The sequence below is a fragment of the Plecotus auritus genome (genome assembly GCF_963455305.1).
Source record: "Plecotus auritus genome assembly, chromosome: 9".
In the NCBI taxonomy this organism is placed as follows: domain Eukaryota; kingdom Metazoa; phylum Chordata; class Mammalia; order Chiroptera; family Vespertilionidae; genus Plecotus; species Plecotus auritus.
Window position 1 is genome coordinate 43261612 of NC_137783.1, and position 22642 is coordinate 43284253.

Below are 22642 nucleotides of genomic sequence, written 5' to 3' on the forward strand. Positions count from 1 at the left end.
AAATTGAACAGTTATCTATCTTCTTTCAAGTTAGACATTCAGAGTTTCACATCACCACTTTGAAGTAAATTTCCATAACATCAAATGAACCTATTATAAATAGTAATGATTTTTAAAGTTCTCATACCTCTTCTTATAATTATGGGAAATCAAGATTTTCTTTTCTTTTTTTTTTTAAATATATTTTATTGATATTTCACAGAGAGGAAGGGAGAGGGATAGAGAGCCAGAAACATCGATGAGAGAGAAACATCGATCAGCTGCCTCCTGCATACCCCCCACTGGGGATGTGCCCGCAGCCAAGGTACATGCCCTTGACCGGAATCGAACCCGGGACCCTTCAGTCCGCAGGCCGACGCTCTATCCACTGAGCCAAACCGGTTTCGGCAAGATTTTCTTATAGTAATATGATTATAAGAGACTGTATGCCAAGAAATGATTTATTTGTATTTTTTTTATCTCTTGTTTTATAGATTTTACTCCTATGGGGTGAGATACAACTTCAAAAATTCTAGTGATGGGAAACTAGACAGTTTCTTCTTTAAAAACAACAAAAACAAAACTCACATACCTTTTTTTTACATTTTTACAATTGAATCTTATCCAAATAAAGTATAATTATATCAGTAATCATAACTGACAAGTTTATCATTCTATACTTTTTATTTTTAGGCTTCAAATAAAAAGACATACCTATATATTAGCTCACATTTTATACTCTTGTTTTAATTGTCCTTTTAAAAGACAATATAGTTATCTTTTCATATTACAAATTGCGTTGTCCATTTTTCATTATGCTTTTAACAGAAATCTCTTGGCTTTTTATCAGATTGATTTACCTTTTAGTTTCTCTCCCTTAAAAGCTTTGCTTCTTAGGAAAAAGGAAATGAACCTTTAAAAAAAATCAGTATGCCAGGTTTAAAAGGCCAGAATCTTACCCTCTTTTTACATAATGAACAATCCGGTACGGATCTTAATCACTAACACTGAGAGGTATGGAAGTGTCGATAATCCAAAAAAGATTTGGATTTTGCTTTCACGTGAATTTTATTTAATTTTGAATGTAAATATTCTTGACCTAGGATCTTGCTGTAGAATAAAAGTTGTATTTCTACGCTGTATAAAACTGATTGAGGAGGACTCATACTAATTTGGTACCACTCTTATCCCTTCTTTCTGTCATTCTATATGAACCATAGTTTTCTCAAAAGTGCACAGTTTCAACTGAGACAGACCTGCTTTTGTTCAGATCTTCCCTGGAGCTGGGGTTGAAGTTATTTCAAAGGGTCTTCTCTAATGAATTTTAAGCTACACACAAAAAGTAAAGAAATAAAGGTAACATTTAGATATGTTATTTATTCAAAGCTGTAAGTAAACAATTTGAAAATGAGATTATCATATGCCTTTCTGCACATCGATAGCTCATTAATAATTGACCATTTGCAGCTGGCTTTTAGCCATGTCAGGTTAGATGTTTAGCTTCAGAATTGAGTGAATGTTTGTATACTCATTGGTATTAAGGCTTTTTATTCACTACTTACATCTTTTTTTCAGTCCTAGTTGTGACATGATGGAACTAAGGCGCCGTTATCAGAATTTATATATACCTAGTGACTTTTTTGATGCTCAGTTTACATGGGTGGATGCTTTCCCTTTGTCAAGACCATTTCAGCTGGGAAATTACTGCAATTTCTTTGTAATGCACAGAGAAGTAGAGTCCTTAGAAAAAAATATGGCCATTCTTGATCCACCAGATGCCGACCACTTATACAGTGCAAAGGTTTGTATTTTGCGATACACAGCTAAAATTTATGAGCAGTTACTCATATTAAGAGTGTATGTGGAGATAATTTTCAGAAAGTGGTTATTAGGTTTAAGACCTTGAATTCCTACGTTTTCTTGTCTGCTGTTTTGTTTTTTAAGTAATTTAATTTAACCTCTCTTTACCTTACCTCTTGAACTGTAAAATTATGGTTATTTTTTAACACTTTGAACCACATAAAAATGTGAAGATGAAGTTGATGTAATGAGTTTTTTTGGAATGCTCTATGACTTTGACTAGGCCAGATAAAACATAGTTGTGGGTGAATGTATTATATGTTAGTCTGCAGGGCAACTTTTAGTATATTGCTATGATCAGTAGTTTTCTGCTGTTTTAAAACATCAAAAAGCATCCCTTGAAAAGTTAAAACTATATAATTATAAGGTATCTAATCGCATTTCTGCCATAGATTTTTTTTTTTTTTTTAATATATTTTTGTTGACTTCAGAGAGGAAGGGAGAGGTAGAGAGAGGTAGAAACATCAATGATGAGAATCACTGATCGGCTGCCTCCTACACACCCCCTACTGGGGACCAAGCCCGCAACCTGTGCCTGTGCCCTGATTGGGAATCGATCTGTGACCTTCTGGTTCATACGTCAATGCTCAACCACTGAGTCACACCTGCTGGGTGCTGTAGCATTTTATTTTCCATTTTTATAAAAAATTTTGGTATCTAGCCAAAACCGGTTTGGCTCAGTGCATAGAGCGTCAGCCTGCAGACTGAAGGGTCCCAGGTTCGATTCCGGTCAGGGGCACGTAACTTGGTTGCGGGCACATCCCCAGTAGGAGGTGTGCAGGAGGCAGCTGAATCGATGTTTCTCTCTCATCGATGTTTCTAACTCTCTATCCCTCTTCCTTCCTCTCTGTAAAAAATCAATAAAATATATTAAAAAAAAAAAATTTTGGTATCTAATATGTAAGGATAGTACGTAGTGCTTCTCATTTTCTTTACATAGACTTTTGACAGGATTGAATTATTTGACTATAATAGGTAATGCTGATGGCTAGCCCTAGTATGGAAGATTTGTATCATAAGTCCTGTGCTCTAGCTGAAGACCCACAAGAACTTCGAGATGGATTTCAACATCCTGCTAGACTTGTTAAGGTAAAATGAAACATAACTTTAGATGTATATTTGCTTTGGTTGGTTCTAATTGTGTGTGTGTGTGTGTGTGTGTGTGTGTGTGTGTGTATTATATAGGTAATTTAAAATTAATCTTGTTGATAGGTTTAATAATAATTTTAATATTAAGGCATTCAGACTGTAATGATGTTAATGTTTTTCTCATTGCAGATTATGGTTATATCTTATTCATTTTGTCACTAGTTCAGCTGTCATTTTGATGTTCTATATTTGTAGTATAGATAAATCTTAGTGATAATGATTTAGTGTATCTTTGGGTGCTTTTAAAGTGTGAATTATAGCTTGTTTCTTTAAAAGAACTCTTTATCTGAAGAAATGTTTTAGAAGGATGAGTTATGATGTGTAAATCCTATTCCATTGCTGAAATGCAGTGTGGAACACGATGAACTGAACTCTTCCTTGACTGACAGATACCAGAGGTAGTAAAAATGATATTGGAAAGGTTTGTACCTTTCCTTTTCAAGTATTTTATGTGTGATTTTATAAGTTGCATAATATATGTAAATGATTCTTTGTTTTGAATTAGTTTTTAGTGGGCATGAAAGGCAAGGATGAAGCCATGGCCATTGGAGGCCACTGGTCTCCTTCGTTGGATGGACCAGACCCAGAAAAAGATCCCTCTGTGTTGATTAAGACTGCTATTCGTTGTTGTAAGGCTCTGACAGGCATTGATCTAAGTGTATGCACACAATGGTAAGTACCAATTCATTTTTTGATTAGAAATGTTTTTCTAATAGTTTATGTAGATGATCTTGTCTATCAGCCTACACTCCCCCTTATTTTAGCAACCTTGATCATGCAGGTAACCTCAGAGGAAAAAAATCCCAATTTGTAGCAAAAGTTTATTTGGTGCCAAAAATGTTTGGGGGAGGGCGGATGTAAGAACTAATCAAAATAAACTGAAAATTTAAATGCTTTGTTATGCTGTACTTCGGAAATTTCAATGTATGTTGAAAATATTTTTCATTTCATGTATAGCTGGAGAAGATCGTCAAGAGAACTTCATTTCATTATAATTCTTTTGTTATAAGATGATGTAGTTGCTGATTATTTTTGTTCAGCCATATTTTCTCTTGAGGCTTATTTGTCCTGTGTATTTTAGTATATTTCTTGTGACTTAATTGAGAATTTTTTTTTTTAGCACATGAAATCTGAACAGCTATCCAGCTTCTTCAGGTATTCCCTAAAATATGCGTAGCTCTGTAATCAAACATGAAAATGCCTTGGGGAACATATTCTTCTTTTAACTATAAATATTATACAAATGTACCAAAAGAGGAACTATGGCTTCTATAATTTTTTTTTCTTTAGACCAACCTCAAGTTCTTGCAGCAAAATTTCTTTACTTGATGTGCTACAAGTGAACTAGGGTCTTTAAAATGTATTTTAGAATTTTTTTTCCAACATGCTTCTTCCCTTGCAACAGGTACCGTTTTGCAGAGATTCGCTACCATCGCCCTGAGGAGACCCACAAGGGGCGTACAGTTCCAGCTCATGTGGAGACAGTGGTTTTATTTTTCCCGGATGTTTGGCATTGCCTTCCCACCCGCTCAGAGTGGGAAACCCTCTCCCGAGGATACAAGCAGCAGCTGGTGGAGAAGCTTCAGGGTGAACGCAAGGAGGCTGATGGAGAACAGGCACTGAACGCTAATCCCTTTTTCTATTTCCGCTTCTCACAGGCACAGGAACACAGGCACAAAGCACACCACACACTACATAACAAACACACATGGAGGAACATAACTGGTAACAGCGACTGGTAATCCAGCTTTCAGCAGTATAGTTGTATGTTCTTTTCTCTTTAAAAAAAATCTGTCTGTTATGCTAACTTTAAGAGTTCTAAGACCTCAAAGGAAAATAAGTTGTGCTTAAATTGCACAGAATTTTGTTTTTATCATAGGTTTAGTTGCTGGAATCTGGGACCAGTTGTTGAGCAAGATTCAGTATTAAGCCATTTTAAACATTTTGCCATTTTCTAAAATTTAAAAAATTTTCTCTTTCACGGTCATCAGTTCTAATCATGGATATTTGAAATTGGACAACCACAAGTCTGAGAGATTTGAAATTTCAGGCTATGTGGCATCATCTTTGGTACATTTGAAAGGTCTGGCTAAATCAACCTTAACTTTGGGTGGTTTGAAAATTGGGGCAAGATCACACACTGTGTGGTTAGTGGAGACCAGCAGTGTTTGTGCATCCCTGATATCCTTTGTGTTGTAATTTATCACCCTTTTGTGTTTCACAGATCTGGCTTTGATTGGCTGATGAGTGTCTTTGTGATCAATTAAAAGTGGTAGAATGTATGTACGTGGATTTGCCTAAATAACTTTAGGAGAAGACAATCTGAAACATTTGTGACCTTGCACAGATCAGCAACAGACTTTTAAAAATAAATTACCTTTATTTTAAGGTTTCAGAATAATAATTAGGTTCTTAACTTTGTATATCAGGATGAAGAAGAGAAGGATGATGGTGAAGCTAAAGAAATTTCTACTCCTACCCATTGGTCTAAACTTGACCCAAAGACAATGAAGGTAAAACTTTGAAAGAGGTAGTTGCTTTTGCAGTTTGTTATTTAACACATAAAAGCTGATTAACTTCGCTTCTCAGCCAGAAAAAGTATTTCTTCTTTGTCATGAAACTAGCTTTTTAACCCACATTGTTGTTTTTTGTTGTTGTTAATCCTCACCTGAAGATATTTTTCCACTGATTTTTAGAGAGTGTAAGGGAGGGGGAGAGACAGAGAGAGACACATCGATTGGTGCCTCCCACATGCGCTCCAACTGGCGCCAGCGATCAAATCTGGTTACCAGGTACATTCATAAGAATGTTTGTTATTCTTGCACTACTTCAAGTTGTCATCAACATCAGGCTTTACACAGAGTCCTATAGATACAGAAAATATAGGCAAATAGAGTAAGCCTGCATCCTAGGACGTTTTGTCAAACTAATGGCTTTGCTATTAAGTTTCTTTAAAAAAAAACAAAACATATATATTTCAGAGAGTAAGGGGAAGGGATAGAGAGAAACATCAATTATGAGAGAGAATCATTGATCGGCTGCCTCCTGCATGCCCCACACTGGGAATTGAGCCTGCAACCTGGGCATGTGCCCTGACCCGGAATCGAACCGTGACCTCCTGGTTCATAGGTTGACACTCAACCACTGAGCCACATTGGCTGGGCTTAAGTTTCTTATTCTAAAGCTTGTATTTGTTTTTATTATAAACTAGAGGCCCAGTGCATGAAAATTGTGCAGGGGTGGGGGGTCCCCTCAGCTCAGCCTGTACCCTCTCCAATCCGGGACCCCTTGGAGGATGTCCCTCTCACAGTCCTGGACTGCTGGCTCCTAATCGCCCCTAACTGCCCCCACCCCACTGGCCTAGTCACCCCTCACTGCCCCCCCTGCCAGTCTAATCGCCCCCAACTGTGCCCCCCCCCACTAGCTTGGTCACCCCCAACTGCCCACCCTCTCCTCCCCCCCTGCTGGCCTGGTCGCCCTACACAGTCTGCTTGTTCAGTCATTTGGTCATCCCTCACTAACCCCCCTGCCAGCCTGGTCATAGGGAGATATCTTGTGAGGGTGTGAGGGTCAATTTGCATATCACCTCTTTATTATATAGGATATAATGCATGCTTATTTTAAAAATTGGTGCTTACATGAAAGATAGAAGAAAAAAATTATTTGAGCCTATCATTCAAATATAACTACTCTTAAAATTTTGTTGTATTTTTTTCCATTCTTTTTTTCTGGGTATAAGCTTGTAATTGGTTGCGTGTAGGAAGTTGCTATCTCATCCTTTTCAATTAATATTAGTGTTTCCCATGTAATTAATTTTAAATGTATGCTGTTTTATCTAGCTGATGTACTGTTTTTTCTTAAGTATTACCCTTTTATCGGATATTTCGATCATTTACTCTTTTGGAGGAAGAGACTCTGAAAAGGAATGTATAAAGTTGCTTCTTTTTATCTGTTTAGGTTATTTCTTTAGAGTGAATTCCCAGAAATTAGAATGGCTGGGTCAGAGACATTAACTATTTTTAAGCATCTTAATGCATGTTGTAAGTTATTTTTCAAAAATGTTCTAATCAGTTTGCATTTTTACAAACCTTTTATGAGCTGTATAAGTATCCCTTTCACTAAAGTTTTAAAAAATCAGATGATAATTGCAGTTTATTCTCTATTTCAATATCCTGTTTTCTTTTCCTGTATTTTTATACTCTGTATATTTAGGTAAATGATCTTCGAAAAGAATTAGAAAGTCGAGCCCTTAGCTCCAAAGGGTTAAAATCCCAGTTAATAGCTCGATTGACAAAGCAGCTTAAAGTAGAAGAGCAAAAGGAAGAACAAAAGGAATTAGAGAAATCTGAAAAAGAAGATGAAGAGGAGGATGATAGAAAATCTGAAGATGATAAAGAGGTATATACTAAATCACTTAAATATACTTGTTACCTTACTCTACTTTGGTCTGACTTCCTACCCTACATTGTTTTGCTGTTTGGATGCATTCTTGGCTCCATTTGGGTTTTATTGCTGGTAACTGGGCAGCTCATCTGCCCTGGATCATTGTAGCTCTCCCTTCCTGCCTGCCTCCATCCCTTTTGTAGACTTCTACTCTGCCTGGAGGAATTGCTTTAGAATTGAACTGTTCAAGACAGGAAGATTTCAGGTGAAAATGGTGATATTATAATTGTTATCTTTTATTTTCACATATTCCTCTTATCTATTTGATTACCCGGTGGTATAGTTTTTTAATTCAAATACAGTCTTCTTTCAGTATCCTTGGAGGATAGGTTCCACGACCCCCATGGATACCAAAATCAGAGGATGCTTAAGTCTCTTATATAAAGTGACAGTATTTACATACAACCTATGTTTGCAAATAGACTACAGTAGGGAATGCCTACACATTATTTGAGTGAATTCAGCATAGTCTTGGCATATGGAAATTTTCAGTGTTGTTTTTCAGAAGTCTGGGATTTTTTTTTTTCACTCTACCCCTACCCCCCCCAAATATTTTTGATTCATTTAAATCTAGGGATGTGAAATCTGAGTTTACAAAGGGCCTGCTGTAGAAGACAGAATCAGTTTTTATCCAGTTTTCAAGATAATGAATTAGGTTCCCTGTCATCTTGAGATGGTTATGTGTTTGTTTGTTTTTAATATAAGTATGAATTTAATCATATTTGAATGGGTTTCAAGTCTGTATTTCTTACTCTTTTTTGTTAATCTTTATTGTTTTTTTTTGTGTTTTTTTTTATATTTTATTGATTTTTTACAGAGAGGAAGAGAGAGGGATAGAAAGTTAGAAACATCGGCCAAAACCGGTTTGGCTCAGTGGATAGAGCGTCGGCTTGCGGACTCAAGGGTCCCGAGTTTGATTCCGGTCAAGGGCATGTACCTTGGTTGTGGGCACATCCCCAGTGGGAGGTGTGCAAGAGGCAGCTGATGGAAGTTTCTCTCTCATCGATGTTTCTAGCTCTCTGTCCCTCTCCCTTCCTCTCTGTAAAAAATCAATAAAATATATTAAAAAAAAAAAAAAAAAGAAAGTTAGAAACATCGATGAGAGACATCAATCAGCTGCCTCCTGCACGCCCCCTACTGGGGATGTGCCCGCAACCAAGGTACATGCCCCCGACCGGAATCGAACCTGGGACCCTTCAGTCCGCAGGTCGATGCTCTATCCACTGAGCCAAACGGGTTAGGGCTGTTAATCTTTATTGTTGAGAGTTCTTATTCTTTTATTTTTTTTATTCTTTATTGATTAAAGTATTACATATGTCTCCTTTTTCCCCCATTGACCTCTCCCCGGCCACTCCCACCCCCCCAGCACATGCCCTCACCTCCCTAATGTCTGTGTCCATTGGTTATGCTTATATGCATGAATACATGTCCTTTGGTTGATCTCTTACCCTCCCCACCCCCTTTCCTCTGAGGTTTGACGATCTGTTCGATGCTTCTCTGTCTCTGGATCTATTTTTGTTCATCAGTTTATGTTGTTCATTCCATTCCACAAATCAGTAAGATCATGTGATATTTATCTTTCTCTGATTGGCTTATTTCGCTTAGCATAATGCTCACCAGAGAGTTCTTATTCTTATTGAAGCTCAGATTGTCCCTTTTTTTTTTTGGCCAGTGGGTGGGAATATATTCAGACACACAATACTAATTGTACCACCATCAATATTCTTGCCAAAGTTAGTTTGAAAATATTTTTGCATTTTCCGTCCCTATTTTCTTATTGTTTTTATGTTGTGCTAAAAATACATTGTTCTAGCATGCAGCATTACATACTATACTGTCTTTTAATACTAATTTAATCTTGGTTCTACAAGTAAATATCTGATGCTCACTACTAGTCCACTTATAGGGTCTCTGAAGTTCATCTCTCAGATTCCTCAGAGCTCATGGTACTATTATTTAAGTCCTTGTATATTGATAACAGTTAGACTATACCCTTTATGCTTGAAAATCAGTTTTGCTGAATATAAAATTTTTTTTAATTAAAAATAATTTTTTAAAAATATATCTTTTATTGATTTCAGAGAGGAAGGGAGAGGGAAAGAGAGATAGAAACATCAATGATGAGAGAGAGTTATCAATCGGCTGCCTCCTGCATACCCCCCTACTGGGGACCGAGCCCACAACCCAGGCATGTGCCCTTGACTGGAATCGAACCTGGGACCCTTTAGTCCGCAGGCCAATGCTCTATCCACTGAGCCAAACCAGCTAGGGCATGGTGTGCTCTTCCTTTTTTCTTCTTCTTCTCCTTTTTTTTTTTTTTTAATCTATTTCAGAGAGGAAGGGAGAGGGAGAGAGAGATATATCAGTGATGAGAGAGAATCATTGATTGGTTGCCTCCTGCGCGCAACCCGAGCAATGTGCCCTTGACCGGAATCGAACCTGGAATCCTTCAGTCTGTAGGCCTATCCACTGACCCAAAACGGTTAGGGCAGTGTGCTCTTTCAATATGTAATTTCTGACTTTCCAGGAAAGTTTCTCTTTAACAAACTTTTTTTTGTGTGATAAAATATACATGAATAAAAATGATCATTATACCATTTTTTAGTATATAGTTCAGTGGCATTAAGTGCAATCGTCACCACTCTACATTTCCAGAAACTTATCATTATCCCAAACAATACTAACTCTCCACCTCTCTCTCCCAATCCCTTAGAACTTCTATTCTGCTTTCTGTTACTATGAATTTGCCTGTATTAGATACTTCATGTAAGTGGAATTATATAGTAGATGTCCTTTTGTGTCTGACTTTTCTCACTTAGCATAATGTTTTCAATGTTGTAGCATATACCAGAACTTCATTTCTTTTTTGAGGCTGAATAATGTTGCATTGTCTGTATATATACCACATTTTGTTTATTCATCTGTTGATGGGTATTGGGGGTTGTTTTCATCTCTCACCTATTGTGAATAATACTGCTATGAACAAGCAAGTTCCCTTTTCTGTTATCTTTTAAGGCATTATTTCTTGTATTTATTTGCTTTTTGTTTCTTCTGGTTTTATTCTTAAATTTCTGAAACTTGTTTTTTTCTAATTATTTCTTTAATGCTAACACCTTATTTTTTACTTTTTAAATTCTTTTTTTTAAAAATATATTTTATTGATTTTTTTTTTTTTTCCAGAGAGGAAGGGAGAGGGATAGAGAGTTAGAAACATCGATGAGAGAGAAACATTGATCAGCTGCCTCCTGCACACCCCCTACTGGGGATGTGCCCGCAACCAAGGTACATGCCCTTGACCGGAATCGAACCTGGGACCCTTCAGTCCGCAAGCGAACGCTCTATCCACTGAGCCAAACCAGTTAGGGCTACTTTTTAAATTCTTATGTTGTTTTTTCATGCCTTGTTAATCATTTCTTAATGTCTTTTTGGCCTACTTTCATGGCCTGTAGGGATCTAATTCTGCTCCTTTAAAAAAAAAAAAAAAATAGTAACTTTGTATGGAATTGACCTTCCGTTGCGCTCATTTATGTGAATGTAGTTTGCTTAAAATTTGAATAGAAGGAGGTTGCTTCAGATAGCTTTTCTAACTTTACGGAGCTCTATGTTCTGTTGTTTTCTTATTCTGTCAAGCAATAAGATGGCTTTCTTTCTGAGATTTCTCTATTGCCCTGTCACTTTTTCTTTTTTAAGATTTTTAAAATTGATTTTCAGAGAGGAAGGGCCGGGTAGGGCTGGAGGGAGGGTGGGAGGGAGAGAGAGAGAGAGAGAGAGAGAGAGACACGTAAACATCAGTGTTCAAGCAAAACATCAATCGGCTGCCTCCTACACGCCCCTTACCTGGGATGGAGCCTGAAACCGTGCATGTGCCCAAACTGGGAATCGAACCAACAACCTTTTGGTGCACAGAACAAGGTCCCACGAACTGAGCCACACCGGCCACTTTTATCTGGACCTTCTCTTCCCAGGTCTCTGTTGTCCCTCTCCTGCTCAGTATTGATTCTTTTTTTTTTTTTTTTTAATATATTTTATTGATATTTTACAGAGAGGAAGGGAGAGGGACAGAGAGGTAGAAACATCGATGAGAGAGAAACATCCATCAGCTGCCTCCTGCACACCTCCCACTGGGGATGTGCCCACAACCAAGGTACATGCCCTTGACCGGAATCGAACCCGGAACCCTTCAGTCCGCAGGCCGACGCTCTATCCACTGAGCCAAACCGGTTTCAGCTCAGTATTGATTCTACTCCCAGAAGTTTCTCCTCAGTGTGGGGCCCTGTGCTGGAAGGGTGCCCTGATAAATCAGCTTTGTAGATTTATAGGGCTAGAATGTTCTAGACCCTTTCAGATCTTAATTCACTATTGTTGGAAGTAGAACTTTGCCTAATTTGAGCTGCTGTTCGTAATTGATCTACTTCGGTTTCCAGTTGAATGCCTGTTGACTATTGTTTTTTCTTCCCCTTTGGAATATTTCATGGTTTTCCTGTCCTTAGATCCTTCAGGACAACTCCATTACTCCCCTCTGCCTTCCCCATACACGGACACCAGGAACAGATCTGGTTCTTAGGGCTTTTTTTTTCACCCTCTTGTACATTGGGGTTAATGGAGATACTTTGTTACCTTGTTTTGTTGTGAATGTGCATGGATTTTGGGTTTGGTATCTAGATTATCCTCTGTTGTTGTTGTTGTCAATCCTTATTCGAGGATATTTTTTCCATTGATTTTTAGAGAGAGTGGAAGGGATGGGGAGAGACACAGAGAGAGGAACATTGATGTGAGAGAGACACATTGATTGGTTGCTTCCCACACCACATGCCTCCCAACCTGGGCCAGGGATGGAACCTACAACCCTTCACTTCAGGGGCCAATACTCTTATCCACTGAGCAAACCAGATAGGGCTCTATCTCTTTAATTGTGTGGATTTAGGAAGATCCAGAAACTGTGCTACCACCAGTATTTTCCCAGAATCCCCTGATTTATGTAACATTAACATAGGTATTTCCCCCCCTCTTCACAGGTACTTTCTTATGCTGGGAAATACAAAGAAGCCATAAAAACAGCTAAGACTTGCCGAAACCGGTTTGGCTCAGTGGATAGAGCGTCGGCCTGCGGACTGAAGGGTCCCGGGTTCGATTCCGGTCAAGGGCATGTACCTTGGTTGTGGGCACATCCCCAGTGGGAGGTGTGCAGGAGGCAGCTGATGGATGTTTCTCTCTCATCGATGTTTCTACCTCTCTATCCCTCTCCCTTCCTCTCTGTAAAATACCAATAAAATATATTTTAAAAACAAAACAAAACAAAAAAAACCAGCTAAGACTTGAGTAAATTTGAACTTTTCTACATTTTAGCCCTTAGGGTTGGAAATCATCAGAAGGAGTCAGGGAATTTTTTCATTACATGATCTACATTTGATTACAGTTGACTCTTGAACAATGCTGGGTCTAGGGGCACCAGCTCCTGCTCAGTCAAAAATCTGCATTCAGAGGCCTGGCTGTAGCTCAGTTGGTTAGAGAGTTGTCCTGGTGTGCCAAGGTTGTGGGTTCATTCTCCCGTCAAGGCACATAAAAGAAGCAACCAGTGAATACATGAATAAGTGGAACAACAAATCGATGTTATTCTCTCTCCCTCTTTTCCTCTCTCCCCTTCTCTCCTCTCCCTCCCTTTTCCTCTCTAAAAATCGATTTTTAAAAATTTTTGTACGCCCTAACCAGTTTGGCTCAGTGAATAGAGCATCGGCCTGCGGACTCAAGGGTCCCAGGTTCGATTCTGTTCAAGGGCATGTACCTGTACCTTGGTTGTGGCTACATACCCAGTAGGGAGTGTGCAGGAGGCAGCTGATCGATGTTTCTCTCTCATCAATGTTTCTAACTATCTCTCTCCCTTCCTCTCTGAAAAAATCAATAAAATATATTTTTTAAAAAAATCTTTGTGCAACTTTTGACTCCCCCAAAACTTGCTACCCTTGATATATTTTGGGGATTAGTTCCAGGAACCACTATGGATACTAAAATCCGTGGGTACTCAAGTCTTCTAAATAAAATGTCTTAGATCAGTGCATACAGTTGGCCCTCCACATCCTCAGACTCCTAGCCAGGGATAAAAACATTACAAGTATTAAAAAAAATTAACATATGAGTGGACCTATGCAATTCAAATCATGTGGTTCAAGGGTCAACTGTATGTACATATTGTACATGGAAATTTAACTTCTACTTAAAATTTCAAATTGTTAGGAAGAAGAAAGAAAACGTCAAGAGGAAATGGAACGCCAGCGTCGGGAAAGAAGATATATTTTGCCTGATGAACCAGCCATTATTGTACATCCAAATTGGGCTGCAAAAAGTGGCAAGTTTGATTGTAGCATCATGTCTTTGAGCGTACTTTTGGACTACAGATTAGAAGATAATAAAGAACATTCATTTGAGGTACTGATTTAAGTTTGAATTGGGATCCAAATGAGAGCCACACAATTTGATTGGGTAATATATCTTATATTTCAAGGTCCTTTTTTATTCTGTTCTTTGTTTTTTCCTTGCAATTTATTATTTTGGGGGAGAAATAAAACCAGGTGATTTTTCTACAGACCCACTTTTGCTGATTGCATTCCTATGGCATATTTTAAATGTTGTTCTGGCCTCTGTACTTCCTGTAATTGATGGATCTTAAGTCAGGTTCAATTTCTTTATTTCTAAGACTACTTCATAAGGTAGTGGTATGTTTCATCAGGATATCAGGAGATACGTGATACATAATATCTAATTGCCTCTCTTGGAAATGAGGCAATGCTTTATTACTTACTCTAGAATTGAAATACCAATTAATGGCATTGAAAATTCAATTTGTGATGGATTGAAGTGTAAGATAAACTAATTGAGGTTCATCCTTTTAACATGAATCTATTTCTTTGTACCATTATTTTAGAGCAGCTTTACAACATACAGCTTGTCATTTTTTAAAACAATTGAAGATGTTTATCCGTAAACAAATGATTGCTTTATTCTTTGAATAAAGCAATATAAAGTATCTGAAAATATTAAATTTTTAATAGCCTGTACAAAATTATAATCATGTTCAATTATTATGTCTTATCAACATATCTCACCTTGTTTTAGTTTATATATTGTATTGGAAAAATCAGTCATACTTATTTGACCCAAGAAGTCATTGTCCACCAAATCGTTAGATGAAAATGAAGTATAAAGTGCTTAGACTAGAGACATTTGCAAACACATATAGAAGATTACTGAGGTAGTTAGAAAACATGAAATGCATGCATATTGGTCTCGATATAAAATGTTTATGTTGATATTTAAATAAAATTTTTGATACATTAATAATTCCAATAAGCCAATATCCTTAAATGTTATCTATCTGATATTTTTTGTCACCAGTGCCATAAATTTAACTCATAGTAGTATCTACCATGTAGTAGTCATTCAAGAAATAAGGGAAAAAATATTTGTTATAACCTACTGCTTATAAAGTGTGTGCTGTAGCCCCTTCTGCACTCTGAGGTCCCCAAGGCGCTCCCTACCACGCCACGCCCTGCCCCACGCTGTCCCATGTTCTGGCTCACGCTCTGGTTCCCACTTGGCCTCTGGCCCACGGCATCAGGCCCTCTCTTTCCAGGTCCGGCCCTCTGCCCTCCGCACGAGCACCATGCTCTTGTATTCGTTTTTCAAGTCCCTTGTGGGCAAGGATGTGGTCGCGGAATACAAGAATGACCTGCGCATCTGTGAGATCCTCCATTCTGTGGATCAGTATCTCAACATCAAACTAACCAACATCAGTGTCACAGACCCTGAGAAATACCCTCACATGTTATCAGTGAAGAACTGCTTCATCCGGGCCTCAGTGGTCCGCTATGTGCAATTGCCCGCAAATGAGGTGGACATGCAGTTACTACAGAATGCAGCGAGGAAGGAGACCCTGCAGCAGAAACAGTGATGACTCCTCCTCTACTCCCCTTTCCTCTTCCATTGGTGATCCTTGACCTGGTGTCCCAGCCCAGGACCCCTCCTTCATAGTTAAGATGTTTATTGTTATTCAGTAGTGAAGGCGCTTTTTTAAAAAGGGATGAGTAGATGAGAAGACTAATTAGTGGGGAGCAGCTATCCTCAGTGAGAAGGGAAAGATAAGTTGTCTGGGAAACTGCAGTGTTCTTGGTCCCCAGCACCTGCCTTTTTTACTCCTTCCCCAGAGATGGTGGGAAAATCTCCTAGATTTCCAGAGCAGCATGTGATTCATTTGGGGGGATGGAAGGAATCTGTCCTGCATCAGGAATAAAATTTATGGTGCAAAAATAAATAAAGTGTGTACTGTATGTCTAACTAATGCTGTAAGAGGCTCTCAAATTAATGCTACGCTTGTGGAAACAAAGTGATTTGTGAAACAGCCCTTTGCTAACAAAATGGCCTTTTTTCCCCTCCCCACCTAACATATCCCCCTGGTTAGTTTCCTTTGAACCTATTAGAATGAAGAAGTCATTTTGATATATTAATTTAGAAGAAATTTTATAACTAAGAAAAACCATATATCATTAAAATTATAAATAGCTGATTTAATATTAATGGTAGATATATGTCTTTCAATGCTTGTAGATAAAAAGATATGCAGAATTAATTCTGCTCTTCTAGTTACTGTTCTGTACTAATCTAGTACATTTAAATATTGCTTTTTATCTCTGGGTAATAGAAAACTTTAAGGAAAAGATATGCCTCTTTCTATTTACTTACCCAAAAGGAGATTTTTGTTTAGTTTACATTAATGGTTAAGAGAAAGTAGAATTTTAAACATCTTTAATGGTCATTTTACTAATAATAGAGTTTTTTTTATTAAAAATGTATAATGACTGAGCATGATTTAAAGAAAATGTAAGATCAGTTATAATTTGAATACATTGCATTATTCTTTATGATCAGGAAAAAAGATTAAAGTGTTTTACCGAATATACTGAATATATTGCCAAAGATTACATATTTAGCATTTCAAATTAATTTGTTGAAAGCAGTTAACCTTAGATATATTTACATAAGAAGTTTAGTATTTAATTTTAGGTACCTGAGTATGCTGAAGCTCATTGCCCATGTGTTCTCAATGATGCATGCTTCCTACTCAAAATTTGAATTGGTTTCCCCTGCCTGGAATGCTCTTCTAGTGTCTGTATATGGCATTCTCCTATCACCTTCAAGTCACTTTTTAGAATGTCAACTGATCAGAGAGGCCTTCTCTGATTATAGTCTTGTTACTCTCTGCTTTCATCTTGCTTGTTTCCTTATAATTTGATGTTGATTTGATTATTCTGTACTTTTTCTTATTGTTTTGTTAGCTCATGTGAGTTGGGATTTTTTTTTAAACATATTTTATTGATTTTTTACAGAGAGGAAGAGAGAGGGCTAGAGAGTTAGAAACATCAATGAGAGAGAAACATCGATCAGCTGCCTCCTGCACACCTCCTATTGGGGATGTGCCCACAACCAAGGTACATGCCCTTGACCGGAATCGAACCTGGGACCTTTCAGTCCACAGGCTGGCACTCTATCCACTGAGCCAAACTGGTTAGGGCTGAGTTGGGATTTTTTTTTTTTTAATGTATTTTATTGATTTTTTACAGAGAAGAAGGGAGAGAGAGAGTTAGAAACATCAATGAGAGAGAAACATCAATGTGCTGCCTCCTGCACACCTCCTACTGTGGATGTGCCCGCAACCAAGGTACATGCCCTTGACCAGAATCTAACCTGGGACCCTTGAGTCCGCAGGCCGACGCTCTATCCACTGAGCCAAAACAGTTAGGTCTGAGTTAGAATTTTAATCAGCTTTCTCCACTGTATCCCCAATGCCATATTGTTAGCTAATGTGAGTTGGCATTTTTATCTGCTTTCTTAAAAAATAAAATGTTTTTATTGATTTTTAGAAAGAGAGGAAGGGAGGGATAGAGAGAGAGAACATTGATGAGAGAGAAACATCATCTAGTAGCTGCCCCCTGTAACCCAATACTGGAGATTGAGCTCAAAATCTGGGCATGTGCCCTGACTGAGAATTGAACCGGTGACCTCTTGGTTCATGGGTTGATACTCAACCACTGAGCCACACTGGCTGTGCTTATCTTCACACTATATCCCCAGTGCCTGGAACAGTTCGTGGTACACAGTAGGTATTTCATTTTTAAAAAAACTTGAAAAAAAAAACCAAAACTTGAGTAAATGAATGAAGTACATTTATCATGAAGATTAATTGTATAAGGTAGTAGAGGTTCTTTTTTTTCTACTCCTTTTCAAATTTCCTATAGCATACTTTGTTTATTTTTTAATAATATTTGACCAAGAGGATACTAAACATAGTATTTATAGCTTCAGAAGAGTTTTTGAGGATTTTGAGGCTTCTCAACATCATTGACATCAATTATTATAACTGTTTTTAGTGCACATTAATTGTTAGATATTGCAAGTTCTTTGACATATTACTGACTCTGCTGGATTTTTTCAATATTTCTATTAAAGTTGTCTGCATTACTGTTGGTATCTTTTTATAGGTTTCATTGTTTGCAGAACTTTTCAATGAAATGCTTCAGAGAGATTTTGGTGTCAGAATATACAAATCATTATTATCTCTTCCTGAGAAAGAGGACAAAAAAGAAAAGGAAAAGAAAAGCAAAAAAGATGAGAGAAAAGATAAAAAAGAAGAAAGAGATGATGAAATTGATGAGCCAAAACCCAAACTAAGAAAATCGGGGGACGATAAAGATAAAAAAGAAGATAGAGATGAAAGGAAGGTCTGTCCTTGACCACCAAACCTTATTTAGAAGTTTTTCAATTAATCTCTAGAATGTAACAAATGATGATGAGTTTCATCAGAATAGTGAAACATAAAGGCAAAACTGAAACGTTTTAGTGTATTCAAAATTTAAGTCTTTGACTTAAGCCTATATAAACATCTGTAACTAGTTTTATAGTTTATTCTTTTTGTTTAAGCCAGACAGCATGATTTGATTTACATATATTGTGAATGGCAGTTAATTCAAAAGTGTATTATTATAATAAGAAATATATAATGTGATTCTACCTCAAGTAAGTTTAGTGGATTTAATTTTTTGTTTGTTCTAAGTCGATATTTGGCAAGATGTTTTGCTTATTTTAAGGTATTTTAAATTATAGAAAGAAGATAAAAGAAAAGATGATTCTAAAGATGATGATGAAACTGAAGAAGATAATAATCAAGATGAATATGATCCAATGGAAGCAGAAGAAGCTGAGGATGAAGAAGATGGTATGATTCAAATTTATTTCTAAAGAACGTATATACAGCCCTGGTTGATTTGATTCAATGGATAGATCATCAGCCTGCAGACTGAAGGGCCCCAGGTTCAATTCCGGTCAAGGGCACATCTCAGGTTGCGAGCTCGATACCCAGAATGGGGCATGCAGGAGGCAGCCGATCAATGATTCTCAGATCAATGATTCTCTCTCATCGTTGATGGTTCTATCTCTCTCTCCCTTCCTCTCTGAAATCAATAAAAATATGTTATTTATTTATTTATTTTTTAAATATATGTAGCCCATAGATACAAACAATAATGTGGTAAAGGTGTGGGGTGGGATAGGGGCTGAATGGAGGCAGGCCAACATGGGGACAATGGGAGACATTGTGATACTGTCAACAATTAAAAAAATCCATTTCTTAGTATAAAAAATACATTTTTGTTTAGTAACTTTATCATTGAAATCTATAATTTTAATATTTTTTAGAATACAAACGTTCTTTAGAGAAAGTAGTTTTATTTTTAGGTGAGAGAATTAAAATATATTTAAAAAAAGAAAACTGATTTTTGCATTTTTCTTTGAGATATATATATATATATATATATATATATATATATATATATATATTAATTGATTTCAGAGAGGAAGGGAGAGGGAGAGAGAGATAGAAACATCAGTGATGAGAAAGAATCATTGATCGGCTGCCTCCTGCACACCCCCTACTGGGGACCGAGCCCACAACCCAGGCATGTGCCCTTGACCGGAATCGAACCTGGGACCCTTCAGTCCACAGGTTGATTCTCTATCCACCAAGCCAAACTGGCTAGGGCTGATTTTTGCATTTTCAAAAATGAAGAAAACTATTATGAAGACTATTAGACATCCAAATTTTGTTTTATTTTTTACCTAATTATTTATTAGGTAAAAATTTTGCAAACATATATTAGTGGTAACAGTGAAGCTGGAGAGTATTGCACCTTCTCCTAGCTGCACTACAAGAACCACCAATAGTGGTGCTTACGGACGGCTTGGTGACCCATTGGGTGTCAGGATGTCTGATGGCTTTATGGAATGGATCAATGAGGATAACCTCAATGAATTTGCATTGAATGTCACCAAACCAGTTAGAATTCAGGACTTTCAGGGCCCCACAGTGCCACCTAGCGTCTTCCTCAGAAGCAGAGTAAAGGCTTCCAGCAAATTTTTGCTGGTTATCACCATGATATGATGGACTGTCTTGCCCTAGATTGCACCCTTAGCATTTGCGGCCACCACTGTGCTCATGAATCTGATATATCACATAACCTTGCGTGGCCTTGTATCCCAGCTTTATGAGGCCAGGTGGAGAGCAGAGAGCTGGCAGTACCGCCGGCAGTGCACCCTGAGAAGAAAGCGCATTATATCAGACTGCTTCTTCCTAATGTACTTGTAAGCGCCCTTCTTGGCTTACCTGATGGCTGCAGCCAGATTGAAAGATATCGCCCAAGTTTTAAAACAACCTTTTACCAATACGAATGCTATTCAAAATACTTTACAATAGATCAGTGGTTGGCAAACTCATTAGTCAACAGAGCCAAATATCAACAGTACAATTGAAATTTCTTTTGAGAGCCGAAAACCGACTTCTGTGCATGGGCCACGAAGTTTCAATCGCACTGTATGTGTGCGCCCGCACGTGGTATTTTGTGGAAGAGCCACACTCAAGGGGCCAAAGAGCTGCATGTGGCTCACGAGCTGCAGTTTGCTGACCACTGCAATAGATTACCTAACCAGTCATAGATGCCAGCCATAAAGTACCTATAAAGTTCCACTATCAATTTTCTGGGTTTTTAAGTAACAGTTTGAAGTTGCCAATATATACCACAAAACTTATTTTAAGTATACAATTTAATTTTTTTTTAAATATTTTTTTATTGATTTCAGAGAGGAAGGAAGAAGGAGGGATGAAGAGAGAGATAGAAACATTAATGATGAGAGAGCTGCCTCCTACACACCCCACACTGGGGATCAAACTTGCAACCAGGCATGGCATGTGATCTGACTGGGAATCGAACTGTGACCTCCTGGTTCATAGGTCGATACTCAACCACTGAGCCACACCAGCTGGGCTCCTTTTAGCTTTTTATTTTATTTATTTATTTTTATTTAAATGCTTTTGTTGAAAGTATTACTCTTTTTAGCTTTTAGAAAATATACTTGGCTCTGTGTTTTGTTTAAATTTGTTATTGTTTTCAGTTTTGTGTATAAAATTCAGGTTTTTTTAAATTGTGCCATCCAGATATTTATAGAATTAGGTTTTCTTATCTGATTAAATAAAGTCAGTCTTTTCTTTGCACTAGTCGGTTTATAAGATTCTTATTATTTTTAACTGTTTCTTACAAAATCCAAACTATTTTTATTTATGTGTTTCTTTGCAAGAGTGTCTCTTTTTTTTCCTTTCTTGAATTTATTGGAGTGACATTGGTTAATAAGATATATGTTTCAGGGGTATAATTCTATAATACATGCCATTTGCTAATGTATCATTTGAAAACTGATTAGTAATAGGAAAGTGTTTTTTGTCTCTGTTGTAGTTGAAAATCTGTATAAATGAGATTTTTGCTACTCTTGTATTTATTTTACAGATCGGGATGAGGAAGAAATAAACAAACGAGATGACAAAAGAGATATCAACAGGTATTGCAAGGAGAGACCCTCTAAAGATAAGGTATTTATTGTTTACTGTTTTTTTATAATGTGATAATTCCATTTCTTACATAATCCAGGCTTATTATTAAACATAACATAGTCATGAAGTTTATTGGTCCTTGTATATCTATATATTACCACTCAGAGCAAAATTATGGTATTTTGATATTTGTGGTTATGTCAGATATATCTTACTCCTTTCTCCCATACACATAAACCAGATAACTTATTTGAGCCAAGATGAGGTAAAGGTGTTGGTTTCCAGTTTTTGTTATTATATGGACACAGTCTCAATTTCTCACTTTTCAGGGGTAAAAATTATATACTATATCTTCTATATTCTCTTTAGGAAAAAGAAAAGACTCAGATGATCACAGTTAACAGGGATCTGTTAATGGCATTTGTTTATTTTGATCAAAGTCATTGTGGTTACCTTCTTGAAAAGGATTTGGAAGAAATACTTTATACTCTTGGACTACATCTTTCTCGGGCTCAGGTAATCTTGTGAATATTTAAAATGAAGAGCATTTTTAAGTAACTTTTTTTTAAATCTCTGACTTTTTAAAGTATAAAAGCAATACAGTATATATGTATTAAATATAGTAGTACAGTCAAGCAGTTATGAAATGTATAAAAAAGTTAAATGTCGCCTTAGCTGGTTTGGCTCAGTGGATAGAGTGTCAGCCTGTGGACTGAAGGGTCCGGCTTTGATTCAGGTCAAGAGCACATGCCTGGGTTGCAGGCTTGATCCCCGTAGAGGATGTGCAAGAGGCAGCCGACCAATGATTTTCTCTCATCATTGATGTTTCTATCTCTTTTTCCCTTTCCCTTCCTCTCTGAAATTAGTAAAAACATTTTTTTTAAAAAAGAGTTAAATGTCCCCTCTCCTTCTAGTTCCCATCCAATATGTATGAAATCATTTTATACATATTGATAGACAACTTTTTTTCATTTAACAGTCTATCATGGGCATTCTACCATGAAAATAGATACCCACTTCGTTCTTCTTATGACTGTTTAATATTACATGGTATAGATGTGTCATAATTGCCGTAACTAGTTGCAGTTGCTGGCTGGCTTTTCATTTTTTTTTTTTTTTAATATATTTTATTGATTTTTTACAGAGTGGAAGGGAGAGGAGGGATAGAGAGTTAGAAACATCGATGAGAGAGAAACATCGATCAGCTGCCTCTTGCACGCCCCCTACTGGGGATGTGCCTGCAACCAAGGTACATGCCCTTGACCGGAATCGAACCTGGGACCCTTG

General features: G+C 37.2%; 2 protein-coding genes across 6 annotated transcripts in view; both read left to right on the forward strand.

Moving 5' to 3' along the window:
* Positions 1 to 22642, forward strand: part of CCAR1 (cell division cycle and apoptosis regulator 1) — a 53825-nt gene that overhangs the window by 25531 nt on the left and 5652 nt on the right. For all 5 annotated transcript variants that reach the window (XM_080687996.1, XM_080687993.1, XM_080687995.1 and 2 more), the window contains 11 exons: positions 1555 to 1780; positions 2815 to 2928; positions 3494 to 3660; positions 4394 to 4604; positions 5418 to 5501; positions 7201 to 7386; positions 13663 to 13854; positions 17961 to 18200; positions 18583 to 18694; positions 21312 to 21394; positions 21725 to 21871. In XM_080687996.1, coding sequence (XP_080544122.1) covers positions 1555 to 1780; positions 2815 to 2928; positions 3494 to 3660; positions 4394 to 4604; positions 5418 to 5501; positions 7201 to 7386; positions 13663 to 13854; positions 17961 to 18200; positions 18583 to 18694; positions 21312 to 21394; positions 21725 to 21871 — 1762 coding nt within the window. The remainder of the gene's footprint in view (positions 1 to 1554; positions 1781 to 2814; positions 2929 to 3493; positions 3661 to 4393; positions 4605 to 5417; positions 5502 to 7200; positions 7387 to 13662; positions 13855 to 17960; positions 18201 to 18582; positions 18695 to 21311; positions 21395 to 21724; positions 21872 to 22642) is intronic.
* LOC308257878 (U6 snRNA-associated Sm-like protein LSm2) lies at positions 15089 to 15376 on the forward strand (the record flags this gene model as incomplete). Its single annotated transcript, XM_080688002.1, has 1 exon — positions 15089 to 15376. One exon carries the CDS (start codon positions 15089 to 15091, stop codon positions 15374 to 15376), a length of 288 nt encoding a protein of 95 aa, XP_080544128.1.